Genomic DNA, 21,703 nt, shown 5'->3' with positions numbered 1-21,703 from the left:
CTTACAAGAAGTCTCATTATAAAAACCCAAACCAAAGAGCCTGTGGCACAAGGTTAACATCTCCCAATTTATTCAAATTACAAATATCCAGCACCAGCTTTGTGCGTTTCAGCTGTGAAATACAGAATATTTCGAAGGAAAAGGATTTATTCTAAAGATAAAACATCCCCACTGAAGAGAGGGAATTGGCAAAACCATTCAGTATTACCTTTAAGAGCGTTAGTTATCATTCAGGTCTGTACAGATACTAATTATATGGTGAGGCTTCATCAGAGCTTAGTTAGTTCAACCAATGAACTCATCACCATATATATATATATATATACACACAGCACTGTGTTCACAGTGAGCAATATACACACTGTAGCATCAACTCACAAAAAACATACTAAATATTTCAATTGTGTGTGAGTGTGACCACTGAATGGGGACAGGTTTGTGTGTGTAGATCTGGACTCTGTGCGTTTCAAACCGACTTACATGTAACTCCATCCTCTTTTAACTTGTAGACAAAAACCACAATCGTTTACTCAAAAGACTGGAACCCACAGTTAACTGCACTTCCCATCGTCTTTATCACATTCACACAAAATCACAGATAAGTGTGTAGAAACACACACACACATAAGTTTAAGGGAAATGTGCTCGCTGGTTGGACTTGTAACACTTCCCTTTATAAAACATTATCAATGTTTTAGTGACATATGGCCATCCTCTATTCTAGGATAAATTATACCTAATTCTGATCTCTCATGAGATGGGGCGTCAATAAATAGAATATGAGTGAGACAGCAAGAGGAGAGAAAGACAGACAGGAGAGACAGCGAGACAGACAGGTAAGCGGAGTGAGTTCTGCCTCTTCCCCTGCAGGGTAACTGGGAGTGACCTGGTGGTAGGCCAGCCAATCACAGGAGGATCCACACTGGTTTAGACCAAGCGGATAACTTCAGCGAGAGGCGTCGGCCTGTTGCTGCTGTTTTAATGGCAGTACAGACCGATCACAACAGCATGGTGACGGGTTTCTCCAGGAACTTGCGGAACTCTGCGAGCCACTGCGCGCCGACTGCCCCATCCACCACCCGGTGGTCGCAGCTCAGTGTCACCGACATCATGCTGGCTACATCGAACCTGTGAAACCCAAACACACATTGTGTTAAGATTTGAGCTTTGAAGTGCAGAATGTCCTACTTGGTATAAGTATTGTAATCACAACACTGACCCTTTCTCATTATCAGCGGGCATCAGCCGTTTCTCTGAGCCTCCAACTGCGAGGATACAGGCCTGAGGAGGGTTGATAATCGCTGAGAAGTTCTTGATGCCAAACATTCCCAAATTAGAGATTGTGAATGTACCTCCCTGGTGGAAAAAAAAACACACATCGAAAAGGAATATTTAAATTTGCTGGTTCACTAATAGTAGATGAAATCCACATAGAACTAACCATCACACATTTAAAACCCCTGAAACTGAAAAACTGCATAAACCCACAGAATCAGGTATCATATGTTGTACCTGGAACTCATGTGGCTGCAGTTTGCCGTCTCTCGCTTTGGCAGCGAGAGCAGACACATCAGAGCTGATGGAAGCCAGTCCTTTGGTGTGGGCGTTAAACACTATGGGTGTGATCAAACCGTTGGCTGTGCTCACTGCTACACTCACGTCCACCACATGATTCCTGGAAAAATGAAAATCAGTCAATATGGATGACAGAGCAGAAATTTGTTCAATGTGACTTTGCTTCTAAACAGAGAAGAGTTAAAAAATGTTCTTTGAGTGGCCTCTACTGGTATAATCATACAGCTACACTTTTAGGGACCCGTATCTAACATAAAGGTCCCAGTTTTATTCTAACATAATAATACTACTTAATACTTTTGTAGCTCTTCCTTTGTTAGTCTTTTTTTCTTTAAATGACTCAAGATGTTATCTTTAGTGACAGAATTTAAAATCTAGATTTAAGATGCAAAGAGGTTTGATGTAAGACAAAATGCGAAGAAGCAAATAACAGAGAAAGGATGACCAGATAAGAGGACTACACACGGTGGATCTACAAGAGAACAAATTGGCTGTTCACTGTATACTGGAACCAAACAGCATGTGTGTTTGGATATGTCTGTTTATGTGTTTACTCACTGGCGGATGACCGTGTCCAACCAGGAGGAGTTGCACTCGGGGACCTTGAGGCAGGCCAGAGCGCTGGCTTTGATGATGAAGTCATTCACACTAAGTTTGATATTCTGGGCTTTCACTTCCTGCACAGAGGAGATGAGGTTGTTTAAGAGACAGGAAATAATTATCTTAGTTAAGGGAAAGAAGTTTTCTGTCTTTCATTCTGTTACATGTATATTCACAAACAAAGACTCACAGCATTGAGCTCTTTCCGAAGCTCAATCACTTGGTCCATGTTGACATCTACAGACAGATAATAGTGGGGGATGGTTTGCTTGGACTGCATCAACCTCTGAGCAATGACCTGCAGGAGAGACAAATATATGCACTTCAGCTTTGATCCATAATTTATTGTAGGGAGGAATGAGGTGTGTTAGTCAAGTCTGTGTTGATAAATGGAGTGCCTGTCTTTGGGGCAAAATGTGGAAGCACAGGTCAGAGATAACAGAGCTACACTGTGAAAACTCCTCGGGACGTTTGCCTTACAGCTTTTAATACACCAGCACCAAACCGCAGAGGGAGCGTTACATGAATTATGCCTGACTGCTGTAAATGAAGTTTGAGCAGAACAGGAAGCTATAACTGGACACCATGGACCACCAACAGTCAGGTGTGTGTTTGCTCTAACCTTTCGGATGTTGCTGATAGGGATGTCTGTGAAGGTCCCAGCAGGAGCTGCAGCAGGTGCAGGAGCAGCTGGAGCTGCAGTTGGAGTGGGAGCAGCAGCTACAGTCTGCCAATGGAAATGATTTCATTTGCATCAAAACGCATCACAAGAAAACCTTGAGACACTTACAGCGATCAGCCGCAACATTAAAACCAGTAAAAAAAATTTTTTCATTTACAGCCATGGAAAATAATTGGAACTACAAAATACAGAATTAACTCTCAGGCCATGGATAGACACTGATCAACGACAACATTATAACCAGATACTGGTATAACTTTTCAATATTTTTGGAAGTAGTAGTAGTAGTAGCAGAAAAATCACAATTTCCCAGAGCTTGAGGTCTTCAAATCGATACATTTGTCCAAATAGAAGAAAAAACACTTGCATTTTAGTAGCTAGAAACAGAGAATACTTAGCATTTTTGCTTTATATAATAAACAATGATTAATTAATTAAACCATATTAATTGCTTCACCACTATAGCATATTAATGGAAATCATCAAGTATGGAAACAAAGTTCTTACATATATGTGCATTACTAATCTGGAGTCATGTATACAGAAAAAAGTGGAAGCTTCACTTACAGGTGCAGGCTTTGGTGGAACAAAGCTCTCAATATCTTTCCTGGTGACACGTCCATCAGGACCAGAGCCTGAACAGAAAACAGCTCCATGTATAAAAATATATTTTATCATTGCTTTTTTTTTTTTTGTATTTAGTATTTCACTTGAAATAAGAAATGTTCTACCAAAATACATTTTGACCACCTGCATCACTTACCGCTGACCTGCGCCAGTTCAATTCCTTTCTCAGAAGCGAGTTTCCTGGCAAGTGGGCTGGCGAACACACGCCCCTTCCTGGGTGCTGCTGGTGCAGCAGCTGCAGGAGTAGGAATGGGTGCTGCATGAGCTGGAGCTGCAACCTACAAAATAACATAAAATGCTCACAAATCAGTTAGCAATTATAAGAGTGATATTAAAACAGAATATTGTATTTGAAAGTGTAAGTTCTACATGTGCCTCACCGGTGCTGGAGCCGGAGGAGGTGTGGAAACCTCTGCCACTCCAGTTTCCACATAATCCTTGAAGGCAGATATGTCACTTTCTTTCTCTACAATGATGCAGAGTGGTGTTCCCAGGGGGACGTCCCGAGTTCCTTCCGCCACCATAATTTTAGCCAAATATCCCTCCTCCTGCACCTCAAAGCCTACACACCAACAACACATGAAAGGGTCATGTTGAGCTTTTATTGTAATGCTAAAGCATCAGGATAGATAACGGTTGTACAGTCTTTTTACAGATTAGTTTTATCATACCATGTGTGATTACCAAAATCACAAATGGTATGATAAAATAAAAACAAGAATTAACCAGATCTTAAATAAAATTGTAATATTCTGCAGTACACAGAACAAAAATTTCAGGGCTGAGGTGTTTGGGTTTACCGATGGTCGCCTTGTCAGTCTCGATTTCAGCCAGCAGATCTCCTTCACTCAACTTCTCTCCGACCTTCTTCTCCCAGCGCTGCACTGTTCCCATCGTCATGGTGGGAGAGAGGGCGGGAAGTGTGATCTGTAACACACACATCAAATACACAATTACGTACTTAAGCAATCAAGGCAGAGGGATGCAATCTGTGTAGCTTCCCGTCTGATCACTTGCTACAGGAAACTAGTGAAAAACTCTGTTAAGGCTCCAGGTCAATTGAGGTTTCGAGAGCAACTCAAAAGGGCGTAAGTCATGTTGCTGCTATATTACTGGTTCAGGAACTTTTGCTGGAGCAGCATCTAACAAAGTCTGGTTGAAAATCATGCTTTGAGGCAATACGAAGACAAACCCTGACATCATAACTTCAGTAAGAGAAAGCACAGAGTTAAAAATAGGGAGAAGCTGTTTTATTTGATTTTATTTGATTACTTGATTTGATTTGACTTACTTATACTGACAGGAGATATAGTTGTGCAAGTCCAGCCTACTTTCTGAATTACTCGACAGACCTAATAGCTTCATACTAATATTTAAAAGTTAGACTTACAACCTGGATGATACTAAAAAATTATTATTATACAGAGAGAAAACTGAAAATGTCCCCAAATCACTCTATTCTGCTGCTTTGCGCTAACATGCAGCAGACACACAATGATACCATCACATACGGACCTAACAGACAGTCTGTCAGACTGAACAGCCCTGATAAAACTACGCCTGCGGCTACATATATCACTCGACTCGGCTGCTCTCCGACTACCCCACACCTGACTCTACTTTGTTTATGTAAGAACACACCTACCTTCATGTGTGTGGGATAAGAGCTGCCAGGGGCTGCAGGAGGAGCAGCAGCAGCAGCAGGAGGAGGTGGAGGAGGAGGAGCAGAGGCGGCTGTTGAAGGGGCAGCACCAGCTGCTTTAAGTGAGTCCAGTGTTACGTCCTTAAAGGCTGAGATGAGGTCAGGGCTGCAGGGGAAAACATACACAGAGATATTAGACACAAATTTACACAAAGCATAACCATATCCAGTCTAACGGACATGTTGAAAACTACTTGAAACAAAAACAGGTGGTGAAAAAGTGAGAGAAGAAGTGTCAAAAGCTGCCAATACTCCAAACAACAGCAACACTTAATTTGAGATTGAGTATGTGGAAAATGCATATAGTGCAATAATAACAGAAGCAATGTTCACGGAAATTAATGAAAATAACTTGAGTCTGTGATCTAAGGCTGCAACTAATGATTATTTTCATTAACAATTAATTTGCAGGATATTTTCTTGATTATCTGATTTATTGTTCTGTTTAAATAATGTTGAAACATAGCGGAAGATGTGTGTTATAATCTCTCAGAGACCAAACTGATTTATGCAAATTATTTGTTTTAATGGAAGAACAGTCCAAAACCCAAAGGTATTTATTATATTATCATAGATGATGAAGACAATAAATCAAATCCTCACATATAAAAACTGGAACCAGAACATTTAGCACTTTTGCTTGTCAAACAAATACAAATTTAATTGATTATTAAAATAGCTGCTAAATATTTTTTGTCAATCAACTAATTAATGAAATGGTTTTAATCGATCAGCTCAGGTGTGATCTACTGTCTAGCTTAATTTCAATTTTCATCACTATAAAAACAACAAAGTGTAAATTTCCAGCATCTGAGACTCTAATCAGACATCTATGTTTTTTACATTGCCAACCAACAGACACTTACTTGTCAACCGTGATGCAGATCACTGACCCAACGCCGACATCTCTGGTCCCCTCAGGAACCAGGATCTTTGCCAGATAGCATTCCTCCAGCATCTCAAAACCTACTGTGGCCTTGTCAGTCTCCACCTACAAAGACAGAAACATTTTTTTAAAGTGTCTAGTGATGGTTTCCTTAAATAACATGGAAACACAGACATACACTGCTCCCAACCTCAGCTATAAGGTCACCCTCGCCGATTTTTTCTCCCTCCTTCTTCTCCCAACGAGCAATTGTGCCCGTCTGCATGGTGGGTGACAGTGCAGGAAGCTCCACCTGTTCAACAAAAGACAAATTCCAATAGCTCAAGAATGAAAGAGTCAGGAGAAAGTGTCATATTTAACCTGGTAGCTAACCAAATTTCAAAGAAAAGGCCATTCAGTTCAAGAATGCCAAAAGATCACCATTGTCACTTCACATCATCTTCACTGGGGCTTCAAGACAGGGCATTGCAAACACTGCCAAATTTCAGATGATGCCACTGCAGTTGCTACATAACCATCACCTCATTCCCTTGCTCAATAAAATGACCTACATACAGCTGCATTACACCACATTTGTGCTGTTTTAGGGTACCTTTCAGTGTCATGTAACATCTGATAGAAAATTACACAAGTGCTAACAGTGGAGAAACAGACATAGGCTAAGAGAAGGGATCTCAAACAGATCTCCATTAGACCAGAGAGTAGAGGAAAATCTTAGCACACAGACCTGAAAAGAAACTCAACCGCTGTGTATACAGGAGGAGAGGAGATGACAACTGTGACAGTAAAATCTTTAGTATGTCACATTATCAATCCACTAATAAGATACACACTTTTCAAAAATGGGCAAATCTGCACATTCAACACTTTTATTTGTAGTACTGCTAATTTAAAAGTAAAATTTTGGAAACATGTCTTTCACTTAGTCACATAGTATGCTTTCACCGGGGTACTGCTACTTTTATTCAATTAAAAATCTGACTACCTCTTACACCACCACAAGGACACAGTCTAAACCTGCTTAGATTTAGAGTAGTATAAACAAAGTCTCCCATGTCACTCATGGAGATAACAACTGCGGCAGAAAAATATGAAATATGAGTGTGGATTCTTATTGGGCCTGATTTACAGTCCTGAGACTCCCATGACACCACCCATAATGTGTTTAATGGGATGTGGGGACGCTTTCTAGCCCATAAGTGATCGCCTTTATTTCACGTTTAATTCAATCTGATTGAACTGTAAATGTAGCTAAAATGACAACGGAAACACGCCGCATGACATCAAATTAATGTTCCTGTGCTATTTCTTCCAGCTAACTGACAGTGTTGGTAGGAATTCACTTTACCGTTTAAAACCTCTGCCACGGCCTTTATTTCAGCCTGGATTAAACCTTTTAAGCAGAGACACACATTGCTCGGTACATCGCAGCGCTATATCATGCTAGCCAGGGAGGTCATGCTAGCTGTAACCGTGAACGTTGGTGCTATAGCAACAACCGGAACCTGGTCAAGTAACTGTACCTTCTGGTGCGGCGGGAGGCTGTAGAAACGCTTGGTCTGACAGCCGCCTGCCAGCTGGGTACACCGCAGCAGAGTCGCTCTGTGGCTGAAGCCGGAGCCCAAGCACGCGGCCCGGTTCCCCGCTCCACGGTGAAGCTTCCTGAGACAGCCGGTCCCGGGCACGGAGCGGGAGCTGAGAGCAGCAGGCCCGGCTGGGAGGACACGGGGACAGGGGAGCCCGGAGGACGGCCTGAGCCGCAGTATCAGACGAAGCATTTTGCAGCGATTGAAACACTATACAGAGCTGTTGAATAATGTTTTTTATCTTACACCGGCATCAGAGATAAGCTGGCACCGAGTGTCTCTGTGCCCCGAGAACCGTCCCGGTGTTCCTCCTCACTTTCTAATGACCTCCTCCAGTCCAAAACACAGCGCTTTACGGCACTCCTCTCTGTCCTGCCGCCCCTTACACCGATGTGTCGTAAACAGTGGTCATTCAAAATGTAATCACTAAATAAACACCACCACTCTGAATAAAACGAAGACAAAAAACAAAACAAATCTAATCAAATGAAACGATAACAGACATGTAACCAAAGTCTGATCTGTCAGGGTAGAAAGTCTATTCAAGAGCTGTAAAGTTATATTTTACTGGAATTATATGAGCGACCACACGATGGCAGTACAACAGTGATGATTGCTTGTGGGCTAAATCTTATGACATCAAGGTTGTTTTTGCTTGAGAATAAATTACATATACATATGATCACCACAAGACAGTTCTTTCACTGCAAAAACAGCCATTATACACACATGCACATGGCCACACTAATTAAAACAGTCACAAATGTTATGAAATGTATAAATCTCTCAGAGGAGGAGTGTCTCCAATTTCAAGTAGTGCAGCAGCATAAAACCCCAAAATATTACATTTAAACTAATGTAGGACCAAGAAAAAATATAACTCCTCCCATTTGTGAGCCTTGAAACAGCAAATTCTGCACTTTTGCTTACAAAAACAATAAACAATTATTCAACTATTTTAGTAGTTGCAGATTTGGTATCTTTGGAAACTCTGAAGTAAGCTGGAATTTCAAATAAAGTTTTGTAGCTTTAAGCTGAGTTTGTTTGGCTGAGCAGCATGAGTTTGTAATGACTGACCCTCGGGCAGGTCAGTGAGGTTTAAGAGGCCAACACCCCATCCATCCCAAAACGAGGAATAGCCCACATTACTAACATGCAGCAGAGGGTCAGGAGTTTTCATCTATGATGAAATATTCCAAAGTGCAGATGAAAATGTAGAACCACCAACCTAACAAGCTGATTTTCCCCAATTTTCCAACCACTATAAAAACAGGAACAATGACATTTTTGAAAACAAAACTAAGGTTTTATTTCAAAATATGTCTTTCTAACATTCAACAAAGGGCTTCGTTAACAGACAGCATACATATTTTTGTAAAAATATCAGTAAACAAACAAACAAATGCTAAATAACCATCTCATCAGCAAATTGTACTTTTTATAGTACAGGCAGTCTTGGCATTCAAATGGGTTTTAGTTAAAAAGTAGACTGATGCATATTTCAGTTGACTTGTTAGTGAAGGCAAATACACTGATCACAGATGGGAAGATAGAAGCACACACAAGAACATGCACGCACACTCACAGACACACGCACACACTCACAGACACACACACACACACACACACACACCATAAATAGTGGGATGGTCCATTGTTCATGGACTAAAGTCTCCTTTAAACTTCTGATGCCAAATTCACATCCATAGCATCTTTGTAACAGGAGCAGAGGGATTCTCATCTCACAAGAATCTCTTGAAACAAATCAAAGTCATAAAAGTCAAATATTTAAGGATATGGTGAAAATATTTTACACAAATGTACAAAACAATTTCATAAAGAAAACAAAATAACAGTGCTGTTCATCTGCATTTCTACATGAACATCAATGTTCCAGCATAAATTATTTTCACTGACAGCAGTTCAGTATGAGCCTGTTCTGTTTACATATATGCTGGTGTGCTACAGACTGATACTTAAACCCACATCTGGATTTGGGTCCTATTTAGTGAAATTGATTAGTATGAAATACATTCAGGCATTATTTCTCCTTTTGCAATGGAACTTTTTTTTTTTAGATATTTTCACATGACCATGACCAGACTTTTTACTGTTATTTAATGTTAATACAAAACATAACACTAGCAATACTAGCTGCTATGTGGTCAGTGTATTTTTCAGCAGGTCAGAATTTAGACAAACCTTGTGTTTACACATTTTGTCCTTCTTTTTCTTTCTTTATAATATCTGTATTACAAAAGTGGCAACTTTTTTCCCCATTTCCTGCTAAGGTAAATAATACTGTATATTCACTTCACATTCACAATGAAAACAGAATTGAAACTGGGGTAAAGAACAATGTACAATAAATATTTCTAACATGTAATCTGATGGTGTTTATGACAACACTGCTACACAAGGAATAAAAAGTGATACTCAAAACTTAAAATAACGTAATTTTTCCAAATCATCATACAGACATCTGGTTTCAACCAGAGGTGAAACAACAACACTACTGTGGTTTTAGAAATAGTTAATTCTTAAGAATTTTTCTACTTATGAGTCCAGTTTTGATACTACAGTTACAGCATGGTAATAATAAGCACATGATGAAATAGCTTTCCTTTGTAAGGCACAGAGTTTTACAATGTTCTAGATATCATTTACAGATTTACACTTTCTCCAGTGAGTTGGGCTCAGCATAGTTAAATACCAGCTGATGAAACTAAATCTCTTGCTGACAAGTCTTACAATACTTTTCTAATAAGTCGAATCTCAAAAATGGTCCAGTTGTGCCTCTTTTCTGAACAGTTGTCTTGATGTGCCTCTGGGATCAGAGTCACCCAGGGCAAAAACAGTAAGTGTTTCACCCCCTCAGCTTGAACCTACAACGGCCTAAGAGAGAAACGATAATGAGTTATTTACCAATGAGAGTAAGGGAAATAAAGAGAGTGATGCAGGATGACCATGTTGTTACCTTTCATCACCACGGTCCTCTTCTACCCAGGCCACTATTTTTCCTTCCCAGCCTGGAACGATTGCTCCATCCAGGAACACCTGCACACAGACAGAAGGTTTTCATGTATGACTACTCTGCTCTTAGAACGATATTTACATAACATATGTATGTTGGAATGTACTTTTGCACACAGCAATGGCTGTAGATTTTGTCCCCCATCTTTAAGTGAACCACAAAAGAGTTTCTGCAGGGTTCTCCAAATTAATTACTAATGAAAAAATAAAAACCTCATTCAATGCAATCATGAGGACGAGTGGGGAAACAGTAGGGACAATAAATCTTAAATTATTTATCAAGTACATCAATTTATTCACATTTATATCTCTATTTTGTCAGTACTTCTCAACTATATATAACAACAATTCCTTGTAATCTAATTAATCAATTAATGTCAACTGAACTCAGAGAAGTGGAAAAAAATTACAGCACAAAAAATTATTAAAAAGCCTCCTGTGTGCGCAATGCACTGTCACATCAGTCTCAATTGTAATTAATACAGCTATAAGATTGCCCAACAGCCCACAACAACATAGACAAAAAGGTTATAACTAATACAATATAAAAAGTTTACTGTCTACAGCAGGCAAGAAAAATAATCAAGACCTTGAATTAAATTTAAGACTTTTTATTACCTTCAGAGATCGTTTTTTGAAGAAACTAAACTTGATGCTTTTATTGACTTTTCAAGACCTGCAGATATCCTGACAGGTTAGTGTCTAAAGCTTGGGATTACTTATTTTATTAAGTACAATAACTTTTGTCCCAAAAAACCATAGAATTTTCATCCAGACTAGTGTGCATCCTTACTGTCCTATGATTTATTTATTGCCTTTTCCCTGCCCTCTTTTACCTCTTCTTTCACAGTGCCAAACTCGGGGTCCAGGGCCTTGAAGTGGTACCTGTAGTTTCCCTCTCGATCCACAGCTGCCTTAACGTCCTTGAGAGTTACCTCACCGAGCCTGAACAATAATTACAAAGAGACTCACTCATTTTGTAACATTTCATAATTTTTTACCATTTTATTTTCTACCATTACCTTACTAGCCTAAATGTATGTGTTAGCATCATCAGTGTTTAGGTGAAGTAAGCAAAAAAAGAAGAAAATGCTAAATTTTTAAATATTTCAGAAAGAAAATATTTCAAACACACACACACACACACACACACACACACACACACACACACACACACACACACACACACCTCTTCGGTATATTGATCATGGAAGGTGTTGGGGATTTTCCAGTGAAATAAAGGATTTTAGTAGAGGCAGAAGAACCACTGTGGGACTGACAAACCTCTGTAATGAACAGAAACAAAGTTTGTAAAAACATAAATATTCTGTGTATGCATGCATGAGGAGTTGGGGGGTAGATGTTGGAACAACTTACTTGTACAAGGCCAGGAGTCATTGTCTGTGTGTTGACCTTTGCGTCTTGGAGATTTCCCCCTTCCCTGTAGTATTTGGACAAATGTTGAGAGCCCCTCATGATTTTTAAATGTCCATATCTAACCATATCTAAGAAGATTTTATAGTACAAAATCAGTTTCGTAGTATACTCTTTCATTTCTCATTAATCAATTAAATCAAATCTAATTTCAAAGTTGCTATCAGCTAATTATTTAACAAGTCAGTAGCTATCAATTCAGTCTTTGTCATGGCCCAAAGACTGATTTCATACAACAGCCTCAACCATCAGTTCATATGACACCACTGGGCTTTGGCTCCAGCGCCAACAGTTTCTGAAAGACAAAAGTGGTTCGTAAGACTTGTGTGTGTTTATGCTTCCAGCTAAGAATTCGTACCCTGTGTGTATGCAGAGAATGCAGTCTGTCGATGAGTGATACTATTCCCTGCTCCAGGGTGTCCAGTGTATGGTGCTGTGGATCGTGGTCTCTGAAGTTGTTTCTCAGACTCCTAAGTGCATCTCTGAGCAGCTGAACCTCCTCTGCCTGCTAACAGAGCACAAACAAAAGAACCCAGTCAAACACAAAAATCTAATCTTATCGATTTGTTCTTGTTTAAAGTCTTACACAAATATGTTTTGTGTATGTTAAGCATGCTCTGTGCCATGTTTGACTTATAAGATAATATATTTTCGAAAAAAAAATTGTCCTCCAGGTAATTTACAGCTCATAACAGTAAGAATGGAAGTTGTAGTGTCTCCATTGGTCAAATTAAAGTTTACAACCTAAATGCTGAAAGATGATAAATGCAAGGGTATAGCTGTGTGATGCTTTGTTAGCACCTGAGCATGTGGAAAAATATAAATAGGCCTATTGACTGAACAACCCTAATCATAGAAACAACACTTACGCCTGACATAGAGGGAGCTGGATTTCCAGAGTAAGAATACCCATTGTTTTCTGTGCTGGTGGGAATCTTAAAAAAGCAACAACAAAAAAAAGCGTTAGGTGCTGTGTATCGAATATCTTAATGTAATGTAATTCATGACTGTGTGGTGCAGATGGAATATGAAACCTAAAACTCAAGTCTTTATTAAGATTTAAAAAGAAAAGAAGCAGTACTACCTGTTGCGAATCACTACTCATTAGCTCCTGCAGCAGGCTGTTTTTATGCTCCAACTCTCTTTGCAATTCACTCTGTCAAAGAGACACAGAGTCAGACATCAAAACACACACTGATATAAACCTGCTTGATACAAAAACTTAAAATACACCTAGTCTTTGCCTTAGATTATAAATGTGTGTAGTTTATTGAATGAGCGAAAGAGGAAATAAGTAAATTTAAACTTACGTTCTCCTGCATCAAAGTAAGTTTTAATGTTCATTTGCGATTTTCATTTTGAGTTACTGATTAACTTTTGGTCTGAGATTTTCCCACCTTGCATTGAGGTAGACGGAGCAATTTGAGCTCACTGTAACTAAAATCCTAAAAGTTGCTAACGTACTTGCTGTGTTTGGCTTTCCTCCAGCTTGTGTTTCAGTTGCTGCAGTAGTCTGTCCTTCTGTCCTGTCTCTTTCTGCACCAACCAAAGTGAAAAGGTAGGGTTCATTATTTAGTATAAAGGCAATAAACAGATGCTGTGTGACATAAAGCTAGACAATTACACTAAGTTACAGCAACCTACTAAAAGAGACGGGTTGGAGTTCCTCACCTTGCATTCGCCCCACAGTCTGTTACATTCCTCCAGCTTCCACTGTACCTCTGCCTGCAATACATTTTCATAGAAGAGGAGAATTTGCAGTACACATAATTTATAACACAGTATTTTAAAGATTTGATATTCATTTTACTAAAAAATAGACGATTGTGAGACTGTAGTTTAGTTAAAGCGTTACTATATTCTGTACATTTTGGTTGTTGAGTTCATCCTTCGTCATGCTGGCTCTGAGAAGCTCTTGCTTCATCTGCAGTATTGAAGCCTCCTGAGTGCATAGCCTCTGCTGTTGGGCGTCCTGCATATTTACAAACCAATAGAACGTCAATTGATAAGCCAGCAGCTTTTCTACCGTACAATTAGAATTGTGATCTCTGTCTTACCTTGGCTCCCTGGAGGTTTCTCAACTCCTGCTTACAGCGCAATAGTTCCCTCTATGGCAAACAGTAAACAGCACACTCTGAATTAAACATTAATCACAGTATGCATTCCAGAAGTTTATCAGTAATAAGACAGCAGAGTCTTTTATTCCTAACAAAAGAAGAAAAAAAACATATTGAAAGTCTGAAAAGAAAACAAATGATACACTCATTTACCTTGAGCTCCTGAGCCTCCTCCATACTCTGATCCAAACGACTGCGAATGACTACCTGGAAAGAGCGCAAAAAAAGGGATGTGTGTTAGAACCACAATGGACTGAGAAAGAAGGGAAACTGATACCCGTGTCACCCTCTGACAAACACACACACATACACACATACACACACACACACACAGTTAAGAAAAAGAAATGTGATCTGCACTAAACACAAAGAGCTCATGTAACAGAGCAAAGAAGACAGTGACACAGGAAAGAGAGAGAGAGAGAGAGAGCAGACAGAGGACAGAAAATGAAATCAAAGGATAAAAAAAAAATAAAATCAAAGGATGAGATTAACAGTACCAGCTGCTGTTCAGCATTGCACTGGTCCAAAGTCAAAGACACATCCTGCTCATCCTCAGGCAGTGAGCCATGCAGCAGCAGGGCCTTAAAAACACAAACATGTGACACCAGTATGTACTTTGGAATGAAGTCGCTGTTTTCAGAAAAAGCTCTGACCAATTAAAGCAGTTGCTGGTAGGCGTGGTTGTGTGCATGATGTATAATCCCCCCTTCTGTACAGATGCTGCAACCAACCAGGAGCAGTCAACATAGGAGCAAAACAGACATGATCTTAGACTGTTTTCACACCCAAAAACATTGCCAAGTGTGTTCTGGCCCCATCAAGCTTACTATAACTAACTGCCTAACTAACTATATGAGACAGACAACACACTCAGTACTTTAGCTTCAAATTAAAGGTTAGAAAGATTAATGTGGTTGAAAAGAAAAAATAGGACAACACTTTATATCTATGCAATGAGGGTTACCAAAATCAAATTAAAATATGAATGTACCTGTAAGGCAGACACCATTTTACGTGTCTCCTGCACCTCCTTTTCCAAAGTTTCACTGAGAGGATCCTCCCACGCCGTCTCCACTACAGCATGAGATGACTCAGCTGCACACACAGAGATGTACACACACAGAACGCTGTGTTACACATGTCCCGCGAGAAGTTTTGAGTTGTGCTGATGAAATGACATGCCGGTTTGTGGCGGGACAGAACTTACCACTGCTCTGCTGTTGTTGGCAGTCTTCCTGCTGTCTGTCTGAGTGGCTGCTGCTGGCTGGAGCCCTTGGAGATGACAGTGGACTGACAGAGCTGAGGCTCGAGGAGGACAAAACACTGATTAATCAATTTATTCCACAAAGCATGTGGGTGTGTGCATGCATCAGCAAAAAGACATAGTGTATGCTACTACATACTACTTTGACATGGCTGGGTGATTTCTTGATTTGTTGCAATGTATTGGTGGTAATACAGGATGCTTTTGGAAATGTGTAAGTAATAAACTAGGTAAACCTGTCTAAGACCTGTCTGTGACCACAATAAAATGACTTTCATAAACAACATATGAATGAAAATTGAAGCATACAGTGTCTCTTTGACAACTCTTTCAACTAATTATTGTATTGTTTGGTGAGATTCTGACAAATATTTGGACAGAGGGACCGTCAGAAAGGAAAGGGAATGCCACAGACGAAAAAAGCAACACATGAGAATGAGACACTTAATTTACCCTCTATTTCCACATTGCGTTGTAGCATTGTAGAATTGTTAATGGTAAAAGAAACATAAACTCACGCATACTTGCACAGGACTCCACACACACTTAAACTGCCTCATAGCGTCGGGTCTTACCATTTAATCTGCGTCCCCCCCATAGTGGGCTACAGTGCATAATACTTCCAAGGAGTCCAAGTTTCACCCTGCATGTGGGTCTCTGGCATCAGCATCTCGACAAACTCATGACAGTTTGTGATGTTCCTCACCCTGATACTCCCCGCCCCTCGCCCTCTAGCTAACAAAATGTTACCATGGCAACTGTCTCAGCAAACTCTGTTTCGCATCCCTCACTTAATTTAGCTACACATGTGATGGCAGTATCAGGTCGCCATAGCTCTGTTGAATGTCTTTCTCTCCAAACGAGACCATATCATCATTCTACCAATAATCAATACATGCACTTCTCTCTTCATCATTATAAACAGACACACACACACACACACACACACACACACATTTGCAGTCAGTTAAAAAAAACATACACACACACACACAGTGATGAAAAAGAACAGCACAGAAGATGACTTCAAACAGGACATGTGATTAGAGAAAATAAAGACTGATTATTTCTTTTTTTAATCATCTGCATCATCTGCTTACACACATAGACAGAGTGAAGCTTGGAGTACTAATACCGAGGTCATATGCTCAGTCAGGCAGTGAGACACATAGACACACACACACACAGACAAATAAACCACAGAATGAAGTCTACTGTTTCCAAAGTGTGGAGAAGTAGGTGTTAAAGATGAAAGATAACTAATAAAATTAACTGCACGCAAAAATCTGAAATTCATCAACTGTACAGTATTTTTTTTGTTTTCTCACAAACAACAAGTTGTACAGCCTGATGTAAAATACACTGAGCAAAAGTCTGTTTTCTGTAGGAAAATGGACAAATAACAAGTTTAATTACATAACTATACCACTTGCCCTTGGGCCGCTAAACAGCAGTAACCTCTTTGATGAATTTAGGCCAGCAATGACCACAAGCTTTTACAGCTTTTATGTTTTATTTTTATAGTTTTATACTATCATCATAGCATTATTTAAAGTGACATGGTCACAGCATGATCCAGCCCATATGAGTGTATGAAATGTGAAAGTCGTTCCAACCTGTAAATGATATGGCAGATTTTACAGCTGTGTTTTTTTTTTTTGTGAATTGAGAAATGAGCACTATCCTTGTCCTTAAGCAAACAGGTTCAAATTTTACATGTTGCATTTAAGAGCACCACTAGGCCTGTTATCTACTTTTCTTCTGAAGATATGGTGTTCACCTGAAACAAATCTGACTTTTAAAATTATATTTAGAAGACACATAGAGGAACACGAAAACAGATCATGTATGTATGCATGCTGTTTAACTGCATGCTGGTTTAACTACTAAATTCAATGGCATGACTTTTTAATTATTATGAGAAACTTGAGCTCATGTAAAAGCAGATTACCAGCTAGGCTGAGGATTGTCCTGCTCATCTGGAGCTCCTCTTTCATACTGCTCAACCAGTGCACGAACACACACACTCTGTTCCACATCCAACCCCCAGCCACTGAAAGATAGCACACAAAGCAGAGGTGATTTATTTCTACAGTTTTGAGACAAACCATATTTCAGTAATTGAGAGGATGGTAATTTGGTGATCTCTGTTTGTCCACCAGAGGCCAGCAAAGATTGCACATGTATCTAACAGATTATTGCTGTGGCTGAGAACATTTAGGCATTGCAGGGGGATACTAACAAAGGTTTGTGAGGCAAGAGTTTGTGTCCATATGTGTGATTGTTGTGGCCTACCTGTGGATACGTGTGACACGAGTAGGCTGTGATGCATCAAATCGTGCTGACGCCAGTGCAGCAGCAGCACCTTGTGCTAAGGCAATGGTGGAGAGAGGGTTGTGGGTGGCATAGGGTCTTGACAAGCTCCTCCCACTTCCAGTAGCAGCCCTGTGATTGGCTGAGGGTTTGAAGTGGGCAGCCAGCGCCAGAATAATCCTCATTACAGATCTCAGATTACCATCGACAATGTCTTCAGACAAAAAATGAAAATATGAAAAGGTTAGAACACCTGCTCTCAAAATAAAAGGAAAGAAAGTGAGAAAATACTGAACTTTCAGTGATCTACCTCTTGAGGATATGTGTGGCATGCGTATGTGTCTGGAGGAAATGAACTGCAAGACTTGCTCCACATTCTTCCTGCTTTCCTCTTTGTTTTGAGGAGTCATATATACTCCCTCCAGGACTTCCCCAGCTACCAATATGATGGAAATTTGAGACAGAGAGAAAAAGGCATGAGCAATACCACTGTACAGTTCAAGTACAACTTAGACCATATTACATTTAAACATTCTGAAGTTCATGTGGTAAATTTTCACTTTTCATTGGAGAATTGATTTTGAAGGAAAATATATCTGGTAGTCCTCGCTGAAAATGTAATCATTATTAAGTAATCATAATAATAGTGTAAGTAGATAAACATCTAATGATCAGTTGTTCAAGTACAAATTGGTATCAAATAAAAAACAGGTAACAATGTAAATAAACTAATTCAACTTCCTGGCACAAATTTTTCATTATTCTTCATCTGCTATTACTATAATAAGTGGAGCATTTGTGTGTGAAAATGCCCAAGTGTGAATTTACCAACTATCTCAATGAGTTGTGTGAGAACCACCCCATCCTGCAGGTCATGCCTGAGGTCTGTGATAGGCTTCAGGCCCGGTTTCCTCCTCAGCTGAGAGTTCACCCAGGAAACATACGCTGCCAGCTGCTGCTGCAATCCATCAATCAGACACACACACACACACACACACACACACACACACACACACACACACACACACAAATCCAACAAACCATAGACCAGCACATACACAAACACACAGAACAACTCTTGTGAGGGCCAAATAAGGCTGAGACCATGGCATAACAAATGAGTTCCTTTGTTTATTATGCTGGCACAGGGGAGAAGGGGGCAGGGTCACCCTATTGTCCCACTGCCAATTAAATTTTACTTTTGTTGAGAAGGTCAGTCATATAATTTCGTGTTCAGTCCAGAGTTACATGGGTTAGTAAGTTTCACACCGTTCACCCTGGTTCACCCACCCCAACTTTACTGGTCCTGTCTAGTCACGTGACAGCCCGTCGTCCAGGATACGTGACAAAGAACGGACCCCATTTTACACAAAACATAAAATTTCACCAAACGCTAACCTCAAGATGATGGTTGGTGTGTTTATAGCTTATAGTCATACTAAATCTATATGGCAATATTATTTGCAGACAACCATTACACTATACGTTGTTGCTCGCGTAACCAAACCACACAGCCATAATTCATCTTTGGTCCAAACTGCATATTAACGTGCAAGCGGAATTTGTCAATGATAACGTCAACATTAACTTGTAGAGACAAACTGCAGGACCTATTGTCTTTTTCACCTAAAATTAACCCATTGCAGTTTGCTTGTCTAACTGTTAGCAAATTTGACAGTCTTCCGCTTGGTAATGGTTAGCTAACCTAACTTAATAAACATTAACATCAGTAACGCTAGGTAAACGTTACCTCGTTAAAGCTCCCGTGAAGAACCTCATCCAGCAAACTTCCTCTAGAGAGTGAGGCGATCATCTTTTAATTCGAAAACCCATTTAAGCTAGCTAGCTGACTAGCTTCATTGGCTCTCACACGACTAGCCTGAAACAACGGGCAGATAACCCCCCTCGTTACTACCGCTGTACTCCAGCAAACGTCAACAAACTGAGACAATTGAGGGATCGGAAGCGACAGCTACCGTTACTCTAGCTGTAAAGCCGGTGTCAAATCACCGAGTCACACTGACAAACGGAAGTTCCGGTTACAGTTTTCAGAATAAGAGTACCATTGATGAATGCTTCCACAGTTGAAACTGAGGACATACTATCAGCTTGTGGTTGCCTGAAACAATATGTTAGCGATAATAAGCTTACGCTACACATTTTAGCTTCATAAATGTAGCCCAATGTATGATAAGTAAAGCCACAATTCAGAATTTCTTTGGTTCCAGGCTATATCTGTATGTGACCTCAGCCTTTTATTTTCTACCATTAAACCAGTGGTGGCATGGACAGCAGTAAGTAATCAAAATACTGCACAAGCACAATTTTGATGTACTTATACTCTGCTAGTATTTCTATTTTGTGCCACTTTATACTTCTAGTCTACTGCATTTTACTGGGAAATGTAGTTTTACAGTAAGCTACATAACAGCTGTAGTTACAAATTCCAATTAGAGAAGTCCAAAACCTGAATAAAGGTTTGCGTATCAGAACTTTGTTTCTAATTTTGTCCTCTCACATTTATCTTCTCAGGACCACTGAGATTTGGTGACCCTTTGGAGGGCAACTACCCCTAGGTTGGGAATTACTGGACTAAACTAGCTAACTATATAGTTCAAACAGCAGCTACAACAGTACAATGCTGTTTACACATTGATGATTCAGTCTTAATTAAGTATATTTCTTTTCTATTTCTTATGAAAATATCCCAAAATGCCCCACAGCGTGTATACTGGGCAGTAAGGTAGTGGGAATCAATTTCCCAATGATACAATGGCTGATCGGAGTAGCATGTTTCTATGTGAAAACTACAATACTCATTCACTGGAAAGTAAGGACTGGCTTAATGTAAGGGATACCTGGACTATATGTCGGCCACAAGCTTAGAAACATTGGACATTTGACTTGAAGGTCCCTGGACTTCAATTAGATCACTCCTCAATACCCCATCTCATTTAGTCACACATTCTAGAGGGATTTTGTTCAGTCAGTCGTGCTCATTTTTGAATTTAGTGTGATGTAATAACAGAAATTATGTTTATGTTGAAATGATATGGATTTATGTTTTTACAGCTGTATGTCTGATGGTAATCAGTTAAAATGTTAGCCGTACCTAGGTTTGCTCTGCACACTCTGCCCTGGATTGTTTTAGGGATGATGATGCTGGACTCTGGCCCTTAGGCCAGTGCCCTTGTCCTTTTTCATCCCCATAATGCTATTTTCATAAGCAATGAAGTTATTAGGAAAATGTGAAAGTAACAGTCACATTGTGTCATTTAAAACTAAACTGTCAAACTTCAGATTTAGAAAGAGGTAATAAGGTTTTAAATAGGCATTTTGCCAAAAATGTATAATATTCAATCCATCTGTAATACCACCCAAATTTTACCCATCAGTCATACTTGGTAATGACACTAGCATTCTGAACCTGACAAGTTGCCTGGGCTCAACTGCCAGTTTGCCCTGCATTTCAAAAGGTATCTAAAGAAATGTTTATTACAAACTCTTACAGTGCTATTTGTTTCTGTATGCTGCCAGCTTGCAGGTAAACATACTGTAAGATTAAAGAATAAAGAATATGAAGATAAAATCACATGAATATATACAGGACCAACATAACCATCATCGATATCAATTCTAGATAATATCAACTTACAGTAACTTTAAATATCCATGACATAACATTTGCATTCTTGTTCAGCTTATCAAACTATTTCCAGGTCCAGTTATTATTTGCATTTAAGTTCTATTTCATATTATAAATATCCATTGTAATAGCCTGTTAACAAATACAGTACTTCAGTTTTTAAATACCAAGTTGATTACATAATTTGCCATTTCACCAGGTTGCCCACAAGTTCTAACTGTAACACCTTATGGCT

General features: G+C 39.6%; 2 protein-coding genes across 9 annotated transcripts; both read right to left on the bottom strand.

Annotated features, from left to right (window-relative positions):
* Nucleotides 1-48: 48 nt before the first annotated feature.
* On the bottom strand, nucleotides 49-8,008 carry dlat (dihydrolipoamide S-acetyltransferase (E2 component of pyruvate dehydrogenase complex)). The gene is made up of 14 exons (XM_023421419.2): nucleotides 7,596-8,008; nucleotides 6,263-6,364; nucleotides 6,053-6,177; nucleotides 5,130-5,292; nucleotides 4,285-4,411; nucleotides 3,865-4,046; nucleotides 3,621-3,762; nucleotides 3,425-3,492; nucleotides 2,798-2,902; nucleotides 2,366-2,473; nucleotides 2,134-2,252; nucleotides 1,513-1,675; nucleotides 1,220-1,356; nucleotides 49-1,128 (listed from the first exon to the last, which is right to left on the bottom strand). Exons 1-14 carry the CDS (start codon nucleotides 7,848-7,850, stop codon nucleotides 999-1,001), a joined length of 1,926 nt encoding a protein of 641 aa, XP_023277187.1. The 5' UTR covers nucleotides 7,851-8,008; the 3' UTR covers nucleotides 49-998.
* A 934-nt stretch (nucleotides 8,009-8,942) lies between these two features.
* LOC111666259 (dixin-A-like) lies at nucleotides 8,943-19,826 on the bottom strand. Of its 8 annotated transcripts, none has more exons than XM_087177992.1 (21): nucleotides 19,573-19,824; nucleotides 18,651-18,780; nucleotides 18,133-18,258; nucleotides 17,805-18,036; nucleotides 17,461-17,562; nucleotides 15,453-15,550; nucleotides 15,237-15,340; nucleotides 14,743-14,826; nucleotides 14,396-14,449; nucleotides 14,183-14,233; nucleotides 13,993-14,097; nucleotides 13,797-13,850; nucleotides 13,590-13,661; nucleotides 13,210-13,281; nucleotides 12,995-13,060; nucleotides 12,484-12,633; nucleotides 12,069-12,132; nucleotides 11,881-11,977; nucleotides 11,528-11,636; nucleotides 10,636-10,715; nucleotides 8,943-10,493 (listed from the first exon to the last, which is right to left on the bottom strand). In XM_087177992.1, exons 1-21 carry the CDS (start codon nucleotides 19,633-19,635, stop codon nucleotides 10,406-10,408), a joined length of 2,001 nt encoding a protein of 666 aa, XP_087034118.1. In that variant the 5' UTR covers nucleotides 19,636-19,824; the 3' UTR covers nucleotides 8,943-10,405. The 8 variants fall into 8 exon arrangements, with proteins under 8 accessions (XP_087034118.1, XP_023277319.1, XP_023277317.1 ...); XM_023421551.2 differs by having other exon boundaries at nucleotides 10,458-10,553; nucleotides 12,484-12,630; nucleotides 13,770-13,850; nucleotides 19,573-19,826; XM_023421549.2 differs by having other exon boundaries at nucleotides 10,458-10,553; nucleotides 13,770-13,850.
* Between the last annotated feature and the right edge of the window lie 1,877 nt (nucleotides 19,827-21,703).

This window comes from Seriola lalandi, unplaced genomic scaffold, assembly GCF_002814215.2.
Source record: "Seriola lalandi dorsalis isolate HSWRI2012SDOR001 ecotype SW California unplaced genomic scaffold, Sedor1 jcf7180002054672, whole genome shotgun sequence".
NCBI classification, from domain to species: domain Eukaryota; kingdom Metazoa; phylum Chordata; class Actinopteri; order Carangiformes; family Carangidae; genus Seriola; species Seriola lalandi.
The sequence above is the reverse complement of the archived record's forward strand: the minus strand, read 5'-3'. Positions and strand labels throughout refer to the sequence as shown.

Excerpts from the sequence above, each read along its gene's own strand:
- dlat (XM_023421419.2), bottom strand. The coding sequence starts at position 7,850 with ATGCTTCGTCTGATACTGCGGCTCAGGCCGTCCTCCGGGCTCCCCTGT. Across the intron at positions 4,412-5,129 it reads CTTATCCCACACACATGAAG|ATCACACTTCCCGCCCTCTC; the intron begins GTAGGTGTGTTC and ends TGTGTGTTACAG. Across the intron at positions 4,047-4,284 it reads GACTGACAAGGCGACCATCG|GCTTTGAGGTGCAGGAGGAG; the intron begins GTAAACCCAAAC and ends GTTGGTGTGTAG.
- LOC111666259 (XM_087177992.1), bottom strand. The coding sequence starts at position 19,635 with ATGATCGCCTCACTCTCTAGAGGAAGTTTGCTGGATGAGGTTCTTCAC. Across the intron at positions 14,098-14,182 it reads GAAACCTCCAGGGAGCCAAG|GACGCCCAACAGCAGAGGCT; the intron begins GTAAGACAGAGA and ends GTAAATATGCAG. Across the intron at positions 11,637-11,880 it reads ATGATCAATATACCGAAGAG|GCTCGGTGAGGTAACTCTCA; the intron begins GTGTGTGTGTGT and ends ATTATTGTTCAG.